Source organism: Crinia signifera, chromosome 19, assembly GCF_055691185.1.
Source record: "Crinia signifera chromosome 19, ASM5569118v1, whole genome shotgun sequence".
NCBI classification, from domain to species: Eukaryota; Metazoa; Chordata; class Amphibia; order Anura; family Myobatrachidae; genus Crinia; species Crinia signifera.
The window spans coordinates 93,308,925-93,330,720 of NC_139226.1; the positions used below are offsets into that span (position 1 = coordinate 93,308,925).

The following is a 21,796-nucleotide window of genomic DNA, read 5'->3' on the forward strand; positions in this document are numbered from 1 at the left end:
CTGTGTTTACATTTTCTTAGAAAATTGGCAGCCTGCCAGAGTCCGTCGTATACAATTAAAGGGGCATACACACGTAGAGATCTGTGCTAAGCAATTTTGCTAAGCTATTTTGCTAAGTAATTTTGCTGGTGTCAAGATCTCCCATGGGGAGCACATACACATGCAGAGATTTGTGCTAAGTGATTTTGCTAAGCGATTTTTCTAAGCAATTTTGCTTAAGCAAAAAAAGTCAGGGTAATGGTTCAGAATTGGAGATTGTGATCAGTATCTCTCATTCTGCACACACACAGAGATTTGCAGTCATTTGCTAAGCAATTTGACTAGATTTTGACTGCATGCACTGACTTAGTTAGCAAGAGATATTTAATCTCTCGGAGTATACACACGGAGAGATCTGTGCTTACTTTCTAAGCAATCTAGTCAGATTGCTTAGAAAATAGCAAAAATTTGCTCCGTGTGTACACCCCTTTAGACTTGCTGTGTACACACTTGTACAATCTGCATGAGATCCAGATGAGATTTTGACTATGTATACAATTTAGACTATGTATACAATTTAGACTATCTGCATATATATAGTTCAGATCTGCACTATATAGTCTATGCAGCCAAGACTTTCTGCATGAGATCCAGATGAGATTTTGACTATATAGTCAAAATCTCATCTGGATCTCATGCAGATTGTACAAGTGTGTACACACCAAGTCAAATCTCATCTGGATCTCATGCAGATTGTACAAGTGTGTGAAACTTGGCTGGTTTCCAGACTCCTACACTGTACTAGGCTAGCGCACGCTCACTCTGTGCTTAATCTGTGTAACTGTACTAAGGTACGTTATCGTGAAATAGCGTGTTTTTTTTTTTTTGCTGCATTAGCATCACAGTCACACTCAGCGGATGTACTCGCAAACTGTGTCTAGTTGGCCACAGTTGGAATTTGAGTCCCAGTCACAGTTGCGTCCCAGTCACAAACACACTTTCCACGCCAGCCCCGCGACAGGACGCGGTACGCATCTGACCGACCTTTTCATACCCCCACTATCCACATCGGCATGGAGTTGGGGGGCGTGGGCGAGAGATGCGCTGCTTAGTACCAGGGGGGGGGGGGATGCGCTGCTTAGTACCAGGGGAGGGGGGGGGATGCGCTGCTTAGTACCAGGGGGGGGGGGGGGGGATGCGCTGCTTAGTACCGGGGGAGGGGGGGAGCGGGGTACCCACTGCCTAGTACCAGGGGAGGGGCGGCGCAGGCCAGGTACCAGGGAATGGGTGGTATATTACTGGTGAATTACCATTTTTGTACCTTTCACAACGGGTTGAATGTGAAAGGTACAAAATGGAAATTAACCAGTATTATACCGTTTACAACATGCAGTGGAAAAGGGGTAAAACTTGCTCTGACCCGGTTAAAGAAACGTTTCAGAAACAGTGTCAAAGCAGTATGAGATTACACGTTCCTAGACCTGTAGCACTGGTTATTGTATCGGCACCTAGCCTGACTTACTGTGGTCACATCCGTTCCCTGTGAATCCTGGAGGACATCCGCACTCTCCGGAGATGTGGTTACACGGCGTTCCATGGGGGCAGCTGCAAAGCTTTGAGCAACGGTCACCGTACGACCCCGGAAGACAAGCTGAAAATAATGAAATATGAAACATGGGAAAAAGGGGTCTTACGTGCATGTTGCGTGTGACATAGCTTAAGCATGTTTATTACAGTCATTATATTGTTGTACAGTCTGATAAATGATGTGTAGAGTTAACAACACGTATGTGGTCTGCACACAATTGTGTAGGGGAAGACTTAATTTATGACAGCAAAATAGGTTTGTTTAGTGGCACAGATATTTAGGGTATATTTACTAAAGCTTCTTAAAATTGGAAAAGATGATGTTGGCCATAGCAACCAGATTCTGTTTATTATTTCTCTATTGCATCCTAGAAAACGATAGACTGGCATGGCCAACCTATGGCCGTCCTGCTGTTGTGAAACTACAAAACCCATCATGCCTTGCCACAGTTTTGCTGTTAGGGAATGCTAAAACTATGGCAAGGCATGCTGGGATGTGTAGTTTCACAACAGCTGGAGGGCCATAGTTTGACCATGCCTGTGATTGACAGAATCTGGTCAGTTGCTATGGGTAACATCACCTTTATTCAGTTTTAGAAGCTTTAGTAAGTTTACTCCATAGTATTTCAATACAACAATAGATTATAGCTCCTATTCTTCTGGGGATAGCTAAGAACCGTGGAAATGTTATTATTTTTAAATAGTCCATGGATAGGGAACCCTTGACACTCCAGCGGTTGTCGAACTATGCATCCCAGCATGCCCTGCTACAATTTTTCTATTTGGCCATGCTAAAACTGTTGCAGGGCATGCTGGAATGTGTAGTTCAACAGCAGCTGACGTGTGTCAGGTCTTTACAGTATGCTGTCACTAGGTCAACGCGTGGAAAACTCGACATGGTCAAAGGGTTGATTGACAGAAGTAAAAGGTTGATGAGTTTTTCATGATTTTTTTTTTTTAATATATATATATATATTTTTTTTTAAAGACTTGTTCATACATTACTATTCCAGTAAGCATTGATGGAGAATATAAAAGTGTACCGGACGCACTCAGTCCATGTCGACATAGACACAATAACCGTGAAGACTCATGTTGACCGAATGACATAGTCGATCGAATGACCCATACCTCTTTATTACCTCTTATATAGCCATATGCATTTCGGCTCTAGCAAATATCTTTCTATGTAGATAATAAGCAGTCACAAAATAACCTACACAGCGTATAGTATCCTATAACAAGAACCTAGTAATACACCTCCAAACAACAGAATGATATCACCAGTGCCAATGTAACGTTATGTACATATTACTATAAATGTGAAGAACAGCCACCAAACGACTTACGTTTATCACAGTGATTTCCCCTCCAGCCGCTGGGACAGTCACAAGCGCCAGTGATATGGTGGCAGGAAACTCCGTGGCGGCATAAACACTTCTCCAGGCACTGCACTCCGAATGTTCCGGCTGGGCAGGCTGGAATATAAAGTGACGTCCTCTTAGTTGTGTCTCTCTTCTAACTACCTGTAAATAGGCTGGCGCTGAAGTGGCGCTAATAATGTGGCTGCAGAGTGCCCCATGCAATCGCTCAATTGACTCAAAAAAGTTCTGGATGCATGCCATAGGGACCCAATGGTCAGACTTATAGGTGTAACAAAATTGGGCACTGCTCCTAGTATTGGGCACTTAACCCTTTGAGAGATGTTCAAAACGTCGCTAAAAATGGCAACATCACTCACATTTGTTATATAAGTTCAAATAAAGAATGTTGTGTAAAAAAGATTCTTTCCTATATAAAGGTAACAGAGGTTATGTATGATAATAAAAAAAAGTTTGCTTGCCAATTTTCACACCAATTTTAACACATTCACTTGGCACTCGAAGGGTTAATGGATACATGTGCAGTCCCATTGGCCCACAATACCCACCGGAAATCAGTATTTGGATATCTACATGAATGCATTAGGAGAGAGATTTGGGGGAGGGATGCCAGACTACAATGTATATGTTCTGCTGTCGCTGCCACATGCGGCCTGGGTTTGGGATAGAGAGGAGTGCCCTCTGGCACTGGAGGGGCTATAATATGCCAGTAGGCAACTATGGGATTACGGAAAGCCAGACCAGGGGCGCTAGAGCTGGGAAAGGCAGGAGGAGCGATTACATGACGACACAATGATTAGTGGAAACATCATGTCACGGGCCGGCTACCTTGTGTCAGAGCACACATCTGTCGCCAGGTTAACTGACAGATAAAGTACAACATTCTGTCTGAGGAGCTCAAGTCATCTCATTCCTTATGCTGCCCATACACTTGTTGCATCGCATCTGATTGCATCAAGTGGGGCCCAGTGCAGCACCCGATGTCGCATGCCAGACATCGGGTGCTGGAAGTGGCTGTGTGGAGCGCTGGCGGGAAGCGGGGTACGTAACTGGCTGGGGACCACAGCGGTGGAGCTGTCAGGCAGGCGGCGGGACTCAGCAGGACTTTGAAACACTGGATGGCCCTCTAATTGGTCAAGGCCGCTGAGACGTAGAGCTTTCTCAGCCAATCAGCGGCCTCACATTCAGGCGGCCGCTGATTGGCTGAGAGAGCTCTCTGTACTTGTGTAGCTTCACGGCGCTTCGCTCGCCCACGCTGCAGGCTCGGTGGCTCGCCACGCTATTTAAAATCAACTCCATGCCAACATGGATAGTGGAGGTATGAACTATCCATGTTGGCATGGAGTTAAGTTACTTTTTTTAACATAGTTTGTGGCAAGCGTAGAACCCGGAAGTAGCACGGCGCCATGAAACTACACAAGTACCGAGCTCTCTTTCTCAGCGGCCTCAGCCAATCAGAGGGCCATCCAGTGTTTCAAAATCATATGCTGCCACAGCTCCAGTCCCCAGCCATCCAGGTATGTACCCCACTCCCCACCAGTGCTCCTGTCCCGCTCCACCACCGCTGCCAGCTCCTCCACCACCGCCAGCTCCTCAGCCAGCGCTCCTGTCCCGCTCCTCTGCCGCCGCCAGCTCCAGTCCCCGCCAGCGCTCCTGTACTCCACTGCTGAAGCTCCGGTCCCCGCCAGCGCTCCTGTCCTCCGCCACCCCCAGCTCCGGTCCCCATCAGCGCTCCTGTCCTCCGCCACCTCCAGCTCCGGTCCCCGCTCCAGTCCCCACGCTGATTGCATTTGAGCAATCGCATGTGTTTAAAAACCACATGCGATTGCTCATGCAATTCGATAAATATTATGTGCAGCACATAATATTTATTGATGCAACATTTGACCGCGTGCCTGCGCATCGCGTCAAATGTCCCCTTCAAAATGCATGCAATCATTCGATTCATCAGCCAGATGTGGCCGAAATCAACTGTTTGCATGCAATATCTCACATATGTATGGGCAGCATTACTTATTGATCTGGCACAGCGTGTGCAAGTCATATAAACACTGTAGTATCTAGACGTCTGCAGACTTACTAAGACAAATAGTGCAAAATCAGTGGATGTAAACCTAAGAGATTAAAGGGGAAAAGCCTTGTATATGCCTTATCTGCAAAAGTAAACATAGTGTCAGAACATGGACACATACAAGGGTCCCTTGTACCACATATGTGTTTCACTGATCTGGCGCACTGTCCCGTGCGCATCGGATCAGAGTTATAGATCACAAGGGCTACAATAAAGATTAGTCTGATCCCGCAACCTTGACTGGGGGATCACATATCTCACACCACATACAGCTCTCTCCCCACATAACATAGCTCTCTCCCCATACCACACACAGCTCTGTCACCACACCACACAGCTCTCTCACCACGCACAGCTCTCTCACCACACCATGCACAGCTCTCTCACCACACCACACACAGCACTCTCACCACACCACACAGCACTCTCACCACACCACACCACACAGCACTCTCACCACACCACACACAGCACTCTCACCACACCACACACAGCACTCTCACCACAGCACTCTCACCACACCCAGCTCTATTACCACACAGTTCTCTGACCACACAGCCTCGTAAATGCCTTATCTGCAAAAGTAAATGTAGTGTCAGAACATGGACAAATACAGGGGTCCCTTGTACCGCATGTGTTTCACTTCTGATCCAATGCACTGTCCTGTGCGGAGTCATAGATTGCAAGGAATGCCATAAAGATTTGTCGGATCCCACAGCCTTGGCTGGCATCTCATATCTCTCACCACACCACACAGCAGCACACGGCTCTCTCACCACACTACACAGCTCTCTCACCATATCACAATCAATCACTTACCTGTCTGACAAGAGTCCCCTATCCATCCCGCCCGACACGTACATGTGCCTGTTTCCCAATCGCAAACGCCACCATTTTGACAGGTGCAATTCTGCAGACAGCCGTCTCCGTATGTTCCTGGGCTACACTCTGGTGGTAGAGATGACAGAGCCATTACCTTTACTGTCCTACGTCACATCTGGATTACTAAGAACCAGAGTGTATCTGGGATTTACAGATAAATCATACTGTACATAGAAAATATTTTTATGTAGTATTACTAATATCATTATCTAATTCAGGCATGTCCAAACTATGGCCCTCCAGCTGTTGTGAAACTACAAGTCCCATCATGACTTGCCACAGTTTTTCTATAATTGAATGCTAAAACTATGGCAAGGCATGCTGATATGTGTAATATCAAAACAGCTGGAGGGCCACAGTTTGGACATGCCTGGTCTAATTGGTCCGCAGCCAGCAACAGTCAAGAATGTATATCTGGTAGAAGTCATTACAGGTTGAGTATCCCTTATCCAAAATGCTTGGGTCCAGAAGCAGTTTTGATAATGGATTATTCCATATTCCGAAATATTTTTATATTTTAATAAAATATCTTGCATTTATGCTGTATAAACACATCAAACACATAAAATACACACAACTATATTTTATTTGTGCATAAATCAAAGTCTGTGTGCTATCTCAGGCACTGACATTGAATGCCAAGCAATCATGTTATTGCACATATTTAGTGCCAGTTATATATCTTGTCCCCATTGGGCCAGTTACAGATGTCCCCAGTAGTTCCAGTTACTGCCACTATGGGGACATGATATGTAACTGGCACTATGGGGACATGATATGTAACTGGCACTATGGGGACATGATATGTAACTGGCACTATGGGACATGATATGTAACTGGCACTATGGGGACATATCAAATGTCCCCAGTAGTGCCAGTTACATATCATGTCCCTGTAGTGCCAGTTACAGATGTACCCAGTAGTGCCAGTTACATATCATGTCCCCATAGTGCCAGTTACATATCATGTCCCCATAGTGCCAGTTACAAATGTCCCCAGAAGTGCCAGTTACATATCATGTCCTTGTAGTGCCAGTTACAGATGTACCCAGTAGTGCCAGTTACATATCATGTCCCCATAGTGCCAGTTACATATCATGTCCCTGTAGTGCCAGTTACAGATGTACCCAGTAGTGCCAGTTACATATCATGTCCCCAGTAGTGCCAGTTACATATCATGTCCCCATAGTGCCAGTTACAAGTCCCCAGTAGTGCCAGTTACATATCATGTCCCCATAGTGCCAGTTACATATCATGTCCCCATAGGGCCAGTTACATATCATGTCCCCATAGGGCCAGTTACATATCATGTCCCCATAGGGCCAGTTACATATCATGTCCCCATAGGGCCAGTTACATGTCCCCAGTAGTGCTTTTAGCAAAAAAAAAAAAAAAAGAAGAAGTACATTCTAGAAACTATGGTTTTCAGAATAATTTGGATAATGGATATTTGATAAGGGATACTCAACCTGTATAAGATACCAATTTATCTATTGGCTCAGTAGAGTAGAAATAATATATATATTTTGTGTGGTAAATGACTCACCCATTTCACACGCCAATCCTGTCCAACCTTTCTGACAAACGCAGCGGCCGGTGATGTGATTGCAAGCTCCTCCATTCCTACAGATACATTGCTGAAGGCAATTTTCTCCATAGAAACCATCCTGACAAGCTGAAAAAATACAAATCAGTTATAAGAAAATATAGCAGGTGCACAACTTTATTCACCTCAGACAAATTCCTATGTAGACTCAGAGAGGAGACTCATGACTGTGGTAGGTGTCTTCTGCCTGGTGCATTAGGAAGCTTAGACCTACCCCTCTTCTCCTAAGCTTCATTTGCCATACATAAAGTAACCTAGGTTTTGGGATCCTATATACAATTCTCTTAAACCAGAATGCCATCACATTGCTTTGGTTGCAATGTCGCATAAAGATAATATCACATGCAGGTGTAGGGATAGCTTTGCTGCAATGGTGTATACAGGTAATATCGCATGAGGGTGTAGGGAGAGCTTTGTCTGCAATGGTGTATACAGGTAATATCGCATGAGGGTGTAGGGAGAGCTTTGTCTGCAATGGAGCATACAGGTAATATCGCATGAGGGTGTAGGGAGAGCTTTGGCTGCTATGGTGCATACAGGTAATATCGCATGAGGGTGTATGGAGAGCTTTGGCTGCAATAGTACATACAGGTAATATCGCATGAGGGTGTAGGGAGAGCTTTGTCTGCAATGGTGTATACAGGTAATATCGCACGAGGGTGTAGAGATAGCTTTGGCTGCAATAGCGCATACAGGTAACATCGCATGAGGGTGTAGGGAGAGCTTTGGCTGCAATGGCGCATACAGGTAATATCACATGAGGGTGTAGGGAGAACTTTGGCGGCAATAGCGCATACAGGTAACATCGCATGAGGGTGTAGGGAGAGCTTTGGCTGCAATGGCGCATACAGGTAATATCACATGAGGGTGTAGGGAGAGCTTTGGCTGCAATAGCGCATACAGGTAACATCGCATGAGGGTGTAGGGAGAGCTTTGGCGGCAATAGCGCATACAGGTAATATCGCATGAGGGTGTAGGGAGAGCTTTGGCTGCAATAGCGCATACAGGTAACATCGCATGAGGGTGTAGGGAGAGCTTTGGCTGCAATAGCGCATACAGGTAATATCACATTAGGGTGTAGGGAGAGCTCTGGCTGCAATAGCGCATACAGGTAATATCGCATGAGGGTGTAGGGAGAGCTTTGGCTGCAGCCAAAGCTTTCCCTACACCCTCATGCGATATTACATACAGGTAATATCGCATGAGGGTGTAGGGAAAGCTTTGGCTGCAATGGTGCATACAGGTAATATCGCATGAGGGTGTAGGGAAAGCTTTGGCTGCAATGGTGCATACAGGTAATATTGCATGCTGGAATAGGGATAGCTTTGGCTGCAATGGCGCATACAGGTAACAGCTCATGCTCTGTAGATAGATATTTGGCTTCAATGGTGCATGCAGGTAATATCGCATGCGGGTGGAGGAAGAGCTTTGGTTGGTTCATCCTCTCCGAGTCAGGACACTGGATGAAGGATTTACACGTCCTATATAAATATAGACTGACCAGCCATAAGATGGTTCATGTATTAACGTTATATAGGCAAAACACTTAACGGGATCCTAGAACCTCATCTTCAAAAGATTTCAGAAAAATGTGCCACTGAGGGGCAAATTATTAAGCTCGGTGAAATGATAATGTGGCTGGTACTTTATCACCGGCCAATCATCTCCTAGCTGTGAAGTTACAGGCTTGGTTTGAAAATTACAGGTAGGAGCTGATTGGCTGGTGATAAAAACCAGACACTTTATCACTTCATCGAGCTTAATAAATCTGCCCCTGAGTTAGCAACAAGGTCTATAAACAGTGTATCTCATTATCCACATAGTCCAATATCCTGTCATCTGTACACAGCAGAGGGAATAGTAGGGAGAGGAAGTTCTCTTCCAGGCTTACCTTGCTGGCAGCGGTCTCCTGTCCACCCAGGAGCACAGATACACTGTCCGTTGACATGGTCACACCTAGCACCGTGCACACACTGGCACCTCTCCTTGCAGCCACTTCCGTAACGGTTGTCTGGGCATTCTAGGCAAAATATTTTCAGAACAAGAAGCACATTATTACAAAAGGAGAACTGGGCAGGTGCGAGCTGGGCAGGCGTGAGGATAGGAGAGCTGGGCCGGCGTGAGGATAGGAGAGCTGGGCCGGCGTGAGGATAGGAGAGCTGGGCCGGCGTGAGGATAGGAGAGCTGGGCCGGCGTGAGGATAGGAGAGCTGGGCCGGCGTGAGGATAGGAGAGCTGGGCCGGCGTGAGGATAGGAGAGCTGGGCAGGCGTGAGGATAGGAGAGCTGGGCAGGCGTGAGGATAGGAGAGCTGGGCAGGCGTGAGGATAGGAGAGCTGGGCAGGCGTGAGGATAGGAGAGCTGGGCAGGCGTGAGGATAGGAGAGCTGGGCAGGCGTGAGGATAGGAGAGCTGGGAAGGCGTGAGGAAAGAAAAGAGCTGGGCAGGCATGAGGATAGGAGAACTGGGAAGGTGCGGGGAAATGAGAGCTGGGCAGGTGCGGGGAAATGAGAGCTGGGCAGGCATGGGGATAGGAGAGCTGGGCAGGCGTGAGGATAGGAGAGCTGGGCAGGCGTGAGGATAGGAGAGCTGGGCAGGCGTGAGGATAGGAGAGCTGGGAAGGCGTGAGGAAAGAAAAGAGCTGGGCAGGCATGAGGATAAGAGAACTGGGAAGGTGCGGGGAAATGAGAGCTGGGCAGGTGCGGGGAAATGAGAGCTGGGCAGGCATGGGGATAGGAGAGCTGGGCAGGCGTGAGGATAGGAGAGCTGGGCAGGTGTGAGGATAGGAGAGCTGGGCAGGCGTGAGGATAGGAGAGCTGGGCAGGCGTGAGGATAGGAGAGCTGGGCAGGCGTGAGGAAAAGAGAGCTGGGCAGGCGTGAGGAAAAGAGAGCTGGGCAGGCGTGAGGAAAAGAGAGCTGGGCAGGCGTGAGGAAAAGAGAGCTGGGCTGGCGTGAGGAAAAGAGAGCTGGGCAGGCATGAGGAAAAGAGAGCCTGCCAGGTGCGAGGAAAAGATAACTGGGCAGACACGGGGCAAGGAGAGGCAGGCACGGGTAAAGGAAAAATGCCAAAAAGAATCAAGTTATATAGTAAGCACCTGGACCCGCAAGCACCTGGACCCGCTGATCATCCCTCCCAGCTAAAGGAGGATAATCGACGGGAGTCTGCCGGCAGACATTTCCTTGCTCCTTCTTCAACGGAAAGAGGTACCATCAGCCCATAGAGGCACCGCAAAAAACTTGAACTATACCAGCCTGATCATACAGAGGACCGCAGGCACCCCCCCCCGTTCAAATACCCATCCCCAGTGTGTTATCCATACCCAACCCTCCCTATGTTCTGTGTGTACCGGTATTAGGACACGTTTTTAACCCAGTACATGAATTTTTGTTTTTTATTACCTTTTATTACCATTATTTACCATTTTTATTACCACTTATCTTACTATATTGTATTGTGCTTTTTACAACATTTAATAAATGTCATATAAATTTTGAAATATAAAACGTTTGATATACATTAATGCCAAACTACTAATACGTCGCAAGAAGACAGACAACATCCATAGAGGTCTCCCAGCGCAGAGTGACACCGCAAGGTGTAAACCCCCCCCCCCCCCCCCCCCCCCCCCTTTCCACTAATTGGGGCACTAGGCTGAGACGCAGAGGTGTAAGGGGAAAGCAGCTACCATCTTCCAAGTCATCACTGCAGATAAAGTTATGTTATATATATGAGCAAGTCCTAGGGACCAAAGGTGGTGTCCCTGCTGACTCCAAATATGTCAGAATAGTCCAGGGGCTTATACTACCGCGCTCCATACACATAACATGGGTCACTAGGATTAATAATATAGAAGAATAAAATGTAGCCATAAAGGTAGTTGCTTCAAATATATACATAATTCATGTGTGTGTGTGTGTGTGTGTGTAAGTGTATAGATATATAGACAGTGACACACACACCATGGTACCATCCATTCTGCACCTCCAGGACCTGCTCCTTAGTGCCCCCAGGTAACAGACGCCTTTAAATTGGAGTTTTACAATAAACCTTCTTTTTATAACTGACAAAACCAGGAATGTGCATGTCCAATAACTTACTCTGGCTGCAGGTAGATCCAATCCACCCATCCAGACATGTGCAGGAACCAGTAATGTGATTGCAGCTCGCGCCGTTGGCACATTGGCAGCTGTTGGCGCAGTCTGTGCCATAGAAGCCCTCTGGGCATGCTGCACAAATATAACAACACACAAACAGCAAGTCAGTTCTAGTTTTGGAAAAAGAGAGAAGTGACTACAATGAATTCCTCTATATATGTCATACAGCAGTGCCCGCTTCTCACTGGTGCCGCCGTTTCTGATTCTGGGGCTGCAGAGAGCGCATTTACGGGGTGTTCCGTATACAGGAGGGAGCTGCAGACTACTCTCCACACTGCACAGGGACCTGATAGATCACGTTCCTGCAAGGAGCCGGCACGGTGACAGGCACCAATGGCTGATACGCCAATGGCTGACACGCTGAGACAGATTATATACAAATCAGCAGCAATACACAAGTGTCAGCACTACCTTGCTGTTTAGCTGCTTTATTAAATGTTGGCAAATAAACATATATATATATATATATATATATATATATATATATATATATATATATACACACACACAGTAGATGGTTGAGCGGCACTCTCTGGTTTTTTAATAAAGAAATGACACTTCTTAGGTGCAAATTTCTACGTTTCGGTTTATTTCAATAAACCTTCATCAGGATACAGATATACAGTACATTGTGCTTTTATATACAGTGTGCAATAGATTAGCTTAACATAATTGAAAGCTGATTACAATACCGGTACGGGGACGTGATGTCCATCATGTATATACATATATTTCTTTCTTTGTACAAAACTTGCACTTTTGATTGTACTCTATATGTGGGATTTGCATGCACATATATATTTTTTATCCCTATGCATCTGAAAATGACACGTATATGTATTCGTGTATTATTTGTATTTGACCCCCACAATAGGTCAAGGTTTTTTCTGTTTTGTGGTGGCCAGTTAAGATGAGGTATCGGCTGTGAGGCGGCTCACGGTCAATGACGTCACTATCTGGCGGGACACCCCCCTCCCTCCCTCCCTTCACGAGTTGCACACTGTATATAAAAGCACAATGTACTGTATATCTGTATCCTGATGAAGGTTTATTGAAATAAACTGAAACGTAGAAATTTGCACCTAAGAAGTGTCATTTCTTTATTGAAAAACCCGAGAGTGCCGCTCATCCATCTACTGTATTATTATCTGCAAAGAGAAGGCACCGGGCAAAGTTACATCGTATGAGGGCAGGAGTGCCAGGCCGTCCAAGAAGATTATATATATATATATATATATAGTCCAATTACCCCCGGCACTCCGTTGCCCCAATGGAGGGGTGTCTTTGCCCAGGTGCCTTCCGTATGGTGGCCCAGCCACCAGGAATATATTGCGGGGATGCGGCGGCACTCAGAGACGATCACACAAGTTTGATAAGGTGAAAAAACTTTATCTACGTTTCGGGGTTCAAGACCCCTTCGTCAGGATATAAAACAGTGGAAAACACAACATCTATAAATACATTTACTTACCCGGGAAATCCTCAGCCCGTCTGCGTGCCTGGCCCGTCCTCCGGAGTACGCACTCCCCCACTTCCGGTATCCGCTGACGCGTCTGACGGACGTGACGGAGCCGGCCTCCGGCCGTTGCCATGACACTCTGACAAACTTTAGACGCACCCGGAATTGACTGTAAACAAACCACACGTGATACTGTACATTGTAAGTGTCAATGAACAAAGCATCGCTGCATGTAAAAACAACAATAATAGAAAAAGGTTTACAGCGTTAATCTGGTGCTAAAAAGTGTGTATCGGAAGGCTGCATTATATAAACGCAGATGAGTGTGAATCAGTGTACCATTTTAAAACTACATAAAGTGCTAAATACGTGGTCTATTTGATCTATGTGATCAAATAGACCACGTATTTAGCACTTTATGTAGTTTTAAAATGGTACACTGATTCACACTCATCTGCGTTTATATAATGCAGCCTTCCGATACACACTTTTTAGCACCAGATTAACGCTGTAAACCTTTTTCTATTATTGTTGTTTTTACATGCAGCGATGCTTTGTTCATTGACACTTACAATGTATCACGTGTGGTTTGTTTACAGTCAATTCCGGGTGCGTCTAAAGTTTGTCAGAGTGTCATGGCAACGGCCGGAGGCCGGCTCCGTCACGTCCGTCAGACGCGTCAGCGGATACCGGAAGTGGGGGAGTGCGTACTCCGGAGGACGGGCCAGGCACGCAGACGGGCTGAGGATTTCCCGGGTAAGTAAATGTATTTATAGATGTTGTGTTTTCCACTGTTTTATATCCTGACGAAGGGGTCTTGAACCCCGAAACGTAGATAAAGTTTTTTCACCTTATCAAACTTGTGTGATCGTCTCTGAGTGCCGCCGCATCCCCGCAATATATATATATATATATATATATATATATATTCCATGGATGCATGGGCCTCTACTAGGTAATGTAATAGACTGCAGGATTTACATATCTGCAGGAAACTACATATCCCAGCATGCCCTGCCACCGTTTTACCACTCCCTAATAGCAATAATGTGGCAGGGTATGCTGGGATGTGTAGTTTCACAACAGCTGGAGGGCCGCATGTTGGAAAGGCCTGTTATAGAGGAGCATATGGGCCATGGGTCCGGTTCAGAAGTGGACAGAAATCTGCTGTTTTGAATTTGAATCTGAATTAGGCCAACAAATATCACATACAGAACAGAATGCTTATATTCTTAAAGCGGCAATCCTTTACAGGGTTATACCAACCTGGTCTGTATCAGTGCAGATAAATACATTTACAATCACCCCCAAATATTGCACACAGACATCTATACAAAGGGTTATAGCTCCTCATGGCTGCAACTAGGGGGCATGTGACCCAAACGCCAGATTTAAGGTGGCGCTGGGAGAGCCAAGGGCCAGCTGAGCAGAATTACGAATTAGAATAGTGCCAGTATGACCACCACAAACTGGCTAATTGGAGACATTGTCTACACCTAGACTAGGGAAGACCATATGGAAAGAAAAAGAAGCCACAGGGGGCTGTAGACAGTGTTGGCTCTCTCTGAGGGAGGATGGAGATGTCCTGTGTCCTAGAGGTACTGACAGTCTGCATACATACAGTTATTAGACCTACAATGGTCCTGATTCTGGACCTGTCTCTGAAGGGATTGTGTACAGTAGGGTGACCAACTCATCCCTTTAATCCGGGACACATATTAATTACACAGGTTCTGTGGCTGGCTTTCACCTGGTTTTAAACTGCCACAGAACCTGTGTAATTAATATGTGTCCCGGATTAAAGGGATGAGTTGGTCACCCATGTGTACAGAGACACTGAACTCACATTGGAGGCCATACTCTGATGGGTAAATCTACACCTAGCATAGGACTGGGGCAAGTTTTCGTGTTGTGCCGATGGTGGCATTGGGGTATACAGTATGTGCACCAGTAGCAGGGCTGATAAGAGCATTAGCATACACTAACGCTTTTGCATAGTGTGAGTCAGAATAAGCCCCAAACATGTAGGTGACCGGTGCGCATAACACAAAACACTAATTGAAAAAGAAAAAACCACAGACAACCCGGTACATACAGAGTTCACAATAGGCTCCTCTCCAGCCGGCGGCGCAGGTGCACGCTCCGCTGACGTGATCGCACAATGCTCCGTTGTCACACTTGCACTGGTATCTGCAGTCTGAGCCATACCGACCAGCAGGGCACTCTAACGGTACAAACAAAATGGCTGATGAACTCACATGCATTTCACTTCCTGACTCTTCACACACACACACACACACACACACACACACACACACAACACACAAGGACCATACGTGATCTCATGTCCAGAATTCACATAGTGATTGCTTCGCTCCCCCGCACGTTTGTTTTGTGTCTTGGCATGCGCATAAACATTTATGTGCATGTGCAGGCTCTTTGGGCGTATGGACACTGTGAATTTATTATTCGCCGGCCCATTCGCATAGAGCAGTGCGAGCGGGGGGCGGCGGGCATTCCCATGAAAACACTGGGCGTTCCCATGGTAATTCAGACATGACGCTGGGTGCCATGACCTCAGCCGGCCAACCTGTCTTTGGCGAAACAGCCGCAAATAAAAGTCAGTCTCCACTGATATTTGCGTGGCCTGTAGAAATCATTTTATGGTCGGCGTAATCCGCAGCTTTGCGAGTCAACCAGAATGACCCCCATAGGTAGCACAGAGGCAAAATCATTGGCTACTGGAGAATAATTAAAAACGGTGAAATAAACAGAAATCAATGACTTATTTGTTATTAATCATTTGGTGTATGACTGAATTACAGCCAGACAAACCTACACCAGGCCACATTCTTACCTGGAGTCCTAATAATAACCTATCAGAACTTAATGTTCACCATACTGGCAGCATTCTGTTCTGCTGCTGGTACATTGTACAACTCCTGTATCATCAGACTAGTCCATTCCAGATCTGGGTGAGAGACACTCTGGTATGTGCCTGGGAATGCTGGGATTACCGAGACTGAAAGCAGCTCCATCCCCTTATTCCCAGGGCTCAGTGCTAAAAGAAAAGTAATTCCTTTAAGCAGAATACTCGTGTGATAAACCGGCCTGTTTAATGTCCCAAAGGTTTAGCCGTTTTGTTTTTGTCCCAACATCATTGTCTGACATATACAGTGTGTCCAGAGATCTCCTTCAGTTCCTGTACGTATGGTGCTTACAGTACCTCTGCTTTAGAGGACTGGGGTTGTGACGGTATTTAACCACTTACTCTGATCGCAGTCTCTACCGGTGTAGCCGGACTCACAGACGCACTGCCCGGTCGTAGGGTTACAGCCCCAATCGCTGTTGGTGCAGTTACAGCTGTTGGCACAGTTTGCCCCCCAGTGTCCGCCATCGCACGCTGCAAGGCAAACAGAAGTGGTGCTCAAACTTTGCTAAACTGTAGAGTATAAAAAGAACACTGCATTCTTATCATCATAGTAACAGTAATAGTGCGTACATATGATCAGGCCATGGTTATATAACAAGCAGCGTAATGATTTGGTAAGTACATCTGTTTGTTATTACAGCACCATGGACAGCTCAGGAAGCTGATTAACATGTATGTTTATAACTAGGTGATTCATCGCGCCCTACGGGCGCTCTTCACACCGGCGTAAGGGGCTACGCCCCTTAATTTGTGAACATTTGTATTGTGAGAAATATGGTTAGAATTGTATGAAAGATGCCTGTATTGCAACTTCTGGCAGTGGGTGAGGGTCCAGCGTGGCAGCACAGGAGTACCGGACGGTGGCCCTGAGTCAGTGTCTCCTCCTACTGGGTGGGAGTTAGGGTGCATGAGAGCAGGAGGCTGGGATATGAGGCATGATAGGGGTATGTGGGCAACACAGCGTCAGCGATTACCCAGTGGTGGAAGTTACGGTTCAGGAGAGCAGGAAGCTGGGTAGTGATAGGGGTGTGTGGGTGTATACGGGGGACTAAAGAGGGTGGTGGACACTGTGCAGCTTCTGCCAGTGGGTGAGGGTCCAGCGTGGCAGCACAGAAATACAGGAGTCAGTGTCTCCTCCTACTGGGTGGGAGTTAGGGTGCATGAGAGCAGGAGGCTGGGCGGTAAAGCATGATAGGGGAATGTGGGCAACACAGGGTGAGCGGGTCTCCACTGGCAGAAGTTACGGGGCAGGAGAACAGGAGGCAGGGCAGTGTCCTCCCACATTGATGGCAAAAGTATTCAACATCGGCCATAAACCATCGATTATTTGAAAATCATTGATGGTCGATGGGCATCCCTAGAACTGGAGGAGGGTGGGGGACAGTATGCAGCTCCCGGCAGTGGGTGAGCGTCTCCTCCCACTGGGAGGGAGTGAGCGTGCATGAAAGCAGGAGGCTGTATAATAGTGGTATGTGGGCAAGACATTGATAAAAGTTGTGGCGCTGGTGCAGAGGGCAGTGGGGAAACCTGCAGTGCGGCAGCCAGGGCCGGATTTCCCACCTAGGGGCGGTACCTGCTTGTGGTGGTACAGGATCCCCCATTGTCACGGGGGTACGTGAAATGCGGGAGCGGGGGCCGCGGTGGTCCGCTGGGGGGTGGAATTGCCGGAAGGGGGTCTGGGGGGTCTGCAAATTGCGGGAGGGGGGGTGGTGTGTGGGGATCCGCGGTTAGCGGGAGGGGGCGGGGGTCCGCAAATCGTGGGCGGGGGCGCGGGGGGGCTTGAATCGTGGGAAGGGGGGTCCGCAAATTGCGGGAGGGGGGTTGTCGGGGTTAGTGAATTGCGGGAGGGGGGGTTGCGGAGGTCCGTGAATTGCGGGAGGGGCGCGTGGGGTGCCGTGAGTCAAGAGGGGGTGGTGCGGGGGTCCGTGAATCACGGGAGGGGTCATGAATCGCAGGAGGCGGGGGTCGTGGGGGGGCTGCGAATCGCAGGAGGGGGGGTGTGGGGGGTTGCCGTGAATTGCATGAGGGGGGCGTGAACCAAGGGAGGGTGGGCGCAGGGGGGGTGGTGCGGGGGTCCGTGAATCGCGGGAGGGGGCATGAATCGCGGGAGGGGGGGTCGTGGGGGGTTCCGAATCGCAGGAAGGGGGGTATGGGGGGTGCTGTGAATTGCGTGAGGGGGGTCCCCGAATGTGTGAATTACGGGGCGGTCGCAAATCGCGAGAGGTGCCGAGGGGGCCCGCAAATCGCGGGAGGGGGGCGCTACGGGGGGTTTTGTGAATCGCGGGAGGGGGGTCGTGAGGGGTTGCGAATGGCAGGAAGGGGGGTGTGGGGGGTGCCGTGAATTGCGTGAGAGGGGCATGAATCGCGGGAGGTGGGGTCCCCGAATGTGTGAATTAGGGGGCGGTCGCAAATCGCGAGAAGTGCCGAGGGGGCCCGCAAATCGCGGGAGGGGGGCGCTACGGGGGGTTCCGTGAATCGCGGGAGGGGGCGGCGCGAATTGCGGGAGGGGGGTCGCAAATCACAGTAGGGGGGGGGTGCCGTGAATCGCGGGAGGGGGGGTCGCGGGGGGCCCTTTTAATGCTGGGAGGGGGGGTCGCAGGGGTCCCGCGAATCGTGGGAGGGGAGGATGCAGGGGTCCTGCGAATCGCGGGAGGGGGCTCGCGGGAGGGAGGGGTCGCTGGGGTCCCGCGATTTGCGGGAGGGTCGCGGGGGTCCCGCGTTTCGTGGGAGGGGGTGGTCGCGGAGGTCCAGCGAATCGCGGGAGGGGGTGGTCGGGTCTGGGACGGATATTAGACAGCGCTTACATCGACAGCCATTACATCGACACCATTAGTTCGACAGCTCAATAGGTCGACATGGTTTTAGGTCGACATACCATTAGGTCGACATGTCATTATGTCGTCAGCTCATTAGGTCGACAGCTCATTAGGTCGACAGCTCATTAGGTCGACAGCTCATTAGGTCGACACTGCCATTAGGTCGACAGAGTCTGTCGACAGTCAAAAGGTCGACATGGGTTTTTTCACTGTTTTTTGGCCGAAATGTCGACACAGTCGACATGGACACAGTTTGAAGTGTACCGCAGCCGCTCGCTATGCTTCGGGCACGGTGCCTCGCTGCGCTCGGCACACTATTTTATTCTCCCACCACACCCTAGTGGATAGTAGGGCATGAAATACCGCCTGTCGGCACATGTCGGCTCAACAAACAGTGAAAAAACCCATGTCGACCTTTTGACTGTCGACATAGACACTGTCGACCTAATGGCAATGTCGACCTAAAAAAATGTCGACCTAATGAGCTGTCGACCTAATGAGCTGTCGACATAATGACATGTCGACCTAATGTTATGTCGACCTAAAACCATGTCGACCTATTGAGGTGTCGAACTAATGGTGTTGATGTAATGGCTGTCGATGTAAGTGCTGTCTAACAATAGTCCGGATACCGGGGTGGTCGCGGGGGTCCCGCGAATCGCGGGAGGGGGGTCGCGGGGGTCCCGCGAATCGCGGGAGGGGGGGTTCGCGGGGGTCCCGCGAATCATGGGAGGGGGGGGGCGCGGGGGTCCCGCGATTCGCGGGAGGGGGGGTCGCGGGGGGTCCCGCGAATCGCGGGAGGGGGGGTCGCGGGGGGGTCCCGCAAATCGCGGGAGGGGGGGGGTCGCGGGGGGTCCCGCGAATCGCGGGAGGGGGGTCGCGGGGGTCCTGGCAGAGGGTAGGGATGTGCAGGAGTAATGGTGGATGGTGGCTGTGGAGTAATGGTGGATGGTGGGCGTGTACTGTAGCCCTGGCTGGGCGGGGGGAGGTGATGTCAAGGGGGTGGAACGTCAGACACATGAAAGTGAAACTGTTCTACACAGGAACGTTCTCCACAGGGGTTGAGTGACAGATCTGGCTAAATATATTAGAGATGGTCAGAGAATGCTGTACAACAAGCAATGGGGCAGATGTATTAAGCCTGGTGAAGAGATAATGCACCAGCCAATCAACTCCAACTGCCATTTTTTAAACACAGCTGATTGGCTGGTGCATTATCTTCTTCCACTTTATCTCTTCACCATGCTTAAAGCATCTGCCCCAAAAGCTTCTGTAGGTGACCAAGGGCCTAATTCAATGATTACTTTAAACCCGCTGGTTTACTTACATCCCTGATGTTTAGTGATCTGCAATTGTGCAGATCTCCTTCTGGGTCAGATGTACTAAGCCTTGGAGAGTAATGATGTGGAGGGTGATAAAGAACCAACCAAACAGTTCCTTACTGCCATGTTACATGTACTCTTTAAAGTGACAGTTAGGAGCTATTTGGCTGGTGGTTTATCACTTTACATTTTTTATTACCCCTGAGGGTCACACACACTATGGCCCCAAGCCATTGTAGATAGGACAGGGGACAAAAATGATGTTGCGTAACACAGATTTACAGGATATTATTCGGCCATTTTGAGTAAACGTAGGCTCACTTCCGATGACCAATGTTACCGCCATCACGATCAGGTGATCCCGTGGTGCGTATTCAGCACTAGGATCTGGGACACATCACCAGGAGGCATATTTTTTCACAGCAAAGCGCCCATCTCTGAATCATGCCCAGAACCTCAGACATGTCATTGTAGTGAATAGTATGTACCCATCATCTGTACACAATGAAGGCCGCCATTTTGGAAGCTGACAAATTTATAGCAAATCCACTAACTCAGATAAAATGCACCTCAGTCATGTGACTATTTCCTTCTGAACTGATAGGTGGAATCCTCATGAAGGAATGGGGTTCAGCTGAGAAAATGGCTGCCTCTGTGCTTAGATAACAGGGATAATTGCACCTTTGTGATAGCTATTTAATCACAAGTAATGGGTTCACTAATGATAACCAGTAACCCACAATTAAAATACCTCTCCTGCAGTTATGTCCAGTCCAACCAGGCGGGCAAGTGCATCTTCCAGTTACCAGGTCGCATTGGCTGTCGTCCTGGCAGCCACATCTTGATTGACAACCTTGGCCAAACCACCCAGAAGGACATTCTGTAAAACAAAAATGGAAACATACCTATTTATCCATTCTATCGATCTACAATGTGTGAGGTATAAAACAACAACATAAAGATGAAACCTCCTGTTGTCCCAAAGTGCCCGTGTACTAATTAAATACCAACTCCTGTCAGATTTATATAATAAAAAGCTAACACTACCCCTCACATCTACTGTATGTGGTGAATTTACGTATTTTGCACAGTAGATGGCGCCTTACAAGCAGTTCAAGTATTGCTCCAATTGGGCACACACAATCTACCGGCGCCGACAGTGCACTATTGTTGTTCCATCATAATGATGGCCGGTAACTAGTTTGCTTATATAGCTATATTGCTATAGTGGATGAGGTGTTATTTTGAGAGCACACTATGGTGGAACAATGTCTCTGGCATGTTTTTACTCACAATTCCTCAGATGTAACATCCTTTCTGTTCGAGATAACAAGAGTTTACATACTAGGCCTTTTAGAGAGATAAGGTGGATGAAGATTAAACTGCCAGCTTCTAATTGTCATTTTACACACCTGGTATGGTGCATGGCAGTTAGGAGCTGACCGGCATGTACTTTATGTAATAAGACAAAATTAAGAGTGATAAACCACCGACCAATCAGCTCCTAACTTTCATTTTTCAAAGGCAGTTAGGAGCTGATTGGCTGATGGTTTATCACTCTCCATTTGATCACTTTTCAGGCATAGTACCTGTGGCGTTGGGTCACTG

The 21,796-nt window shown here is 48.1% G+C and overlaps 1 protein-coding gene across 3 annotated transcripts in view; it reads right to left on the bottom strand.

The window, feature by feature from the left end:
• MEGF6 (multiple EGF like domains 6) overlaps positions 1 to 21,796 on the bottom strand; it is a 372,940-nt gene that overhangs the window by 15,772 nt on the left and 335,372 nt on the right. For all 3 annotated transcript variants that reach the window (XM_083162934.1, XM_083162933.1, XM_083162935.1), the window contains 9 exons: positions 20,940 to 21,068; positions 16,390 to 16,521; positions 15,214 to 15,342; positions 11,603 to 11,731; positions 9,399 to 9,527; positions 7,448 to 7,576; positions 5,839 to 5,967; positions 2,916 to 3,044; positions 1,502 to 1,630 (listed from right to left, as the gene is read on the bottom strand). In XM_083162934.1, the coding sequence (XP_083019060.1) occupies positions 1,502 to 1,630; positions 2,916 to 3,044; positions 5,839 to 5,967; positions 7,448 to 7,576; positions 9,399 to 9,527; positions 11,603 to 11,731; positions 15,214 to 15,342; positions 16,390 to 16,521; positions 20,940 to 21,068 (1,164 nt within the window). The remainder of the gene's footprint in view (positions 1 to 1,501; positions 1,631 to 2,915; positions 3,045 to 5,838; positions 5,968 to 7,447; positions 7,577 to 9,398; positions 9,528 to 11,602; positions 11,732 to 15,213; positions 15,343 to 16,389; positions 16,522 to 20,939; positions 21,069 to 21,796) is intronic.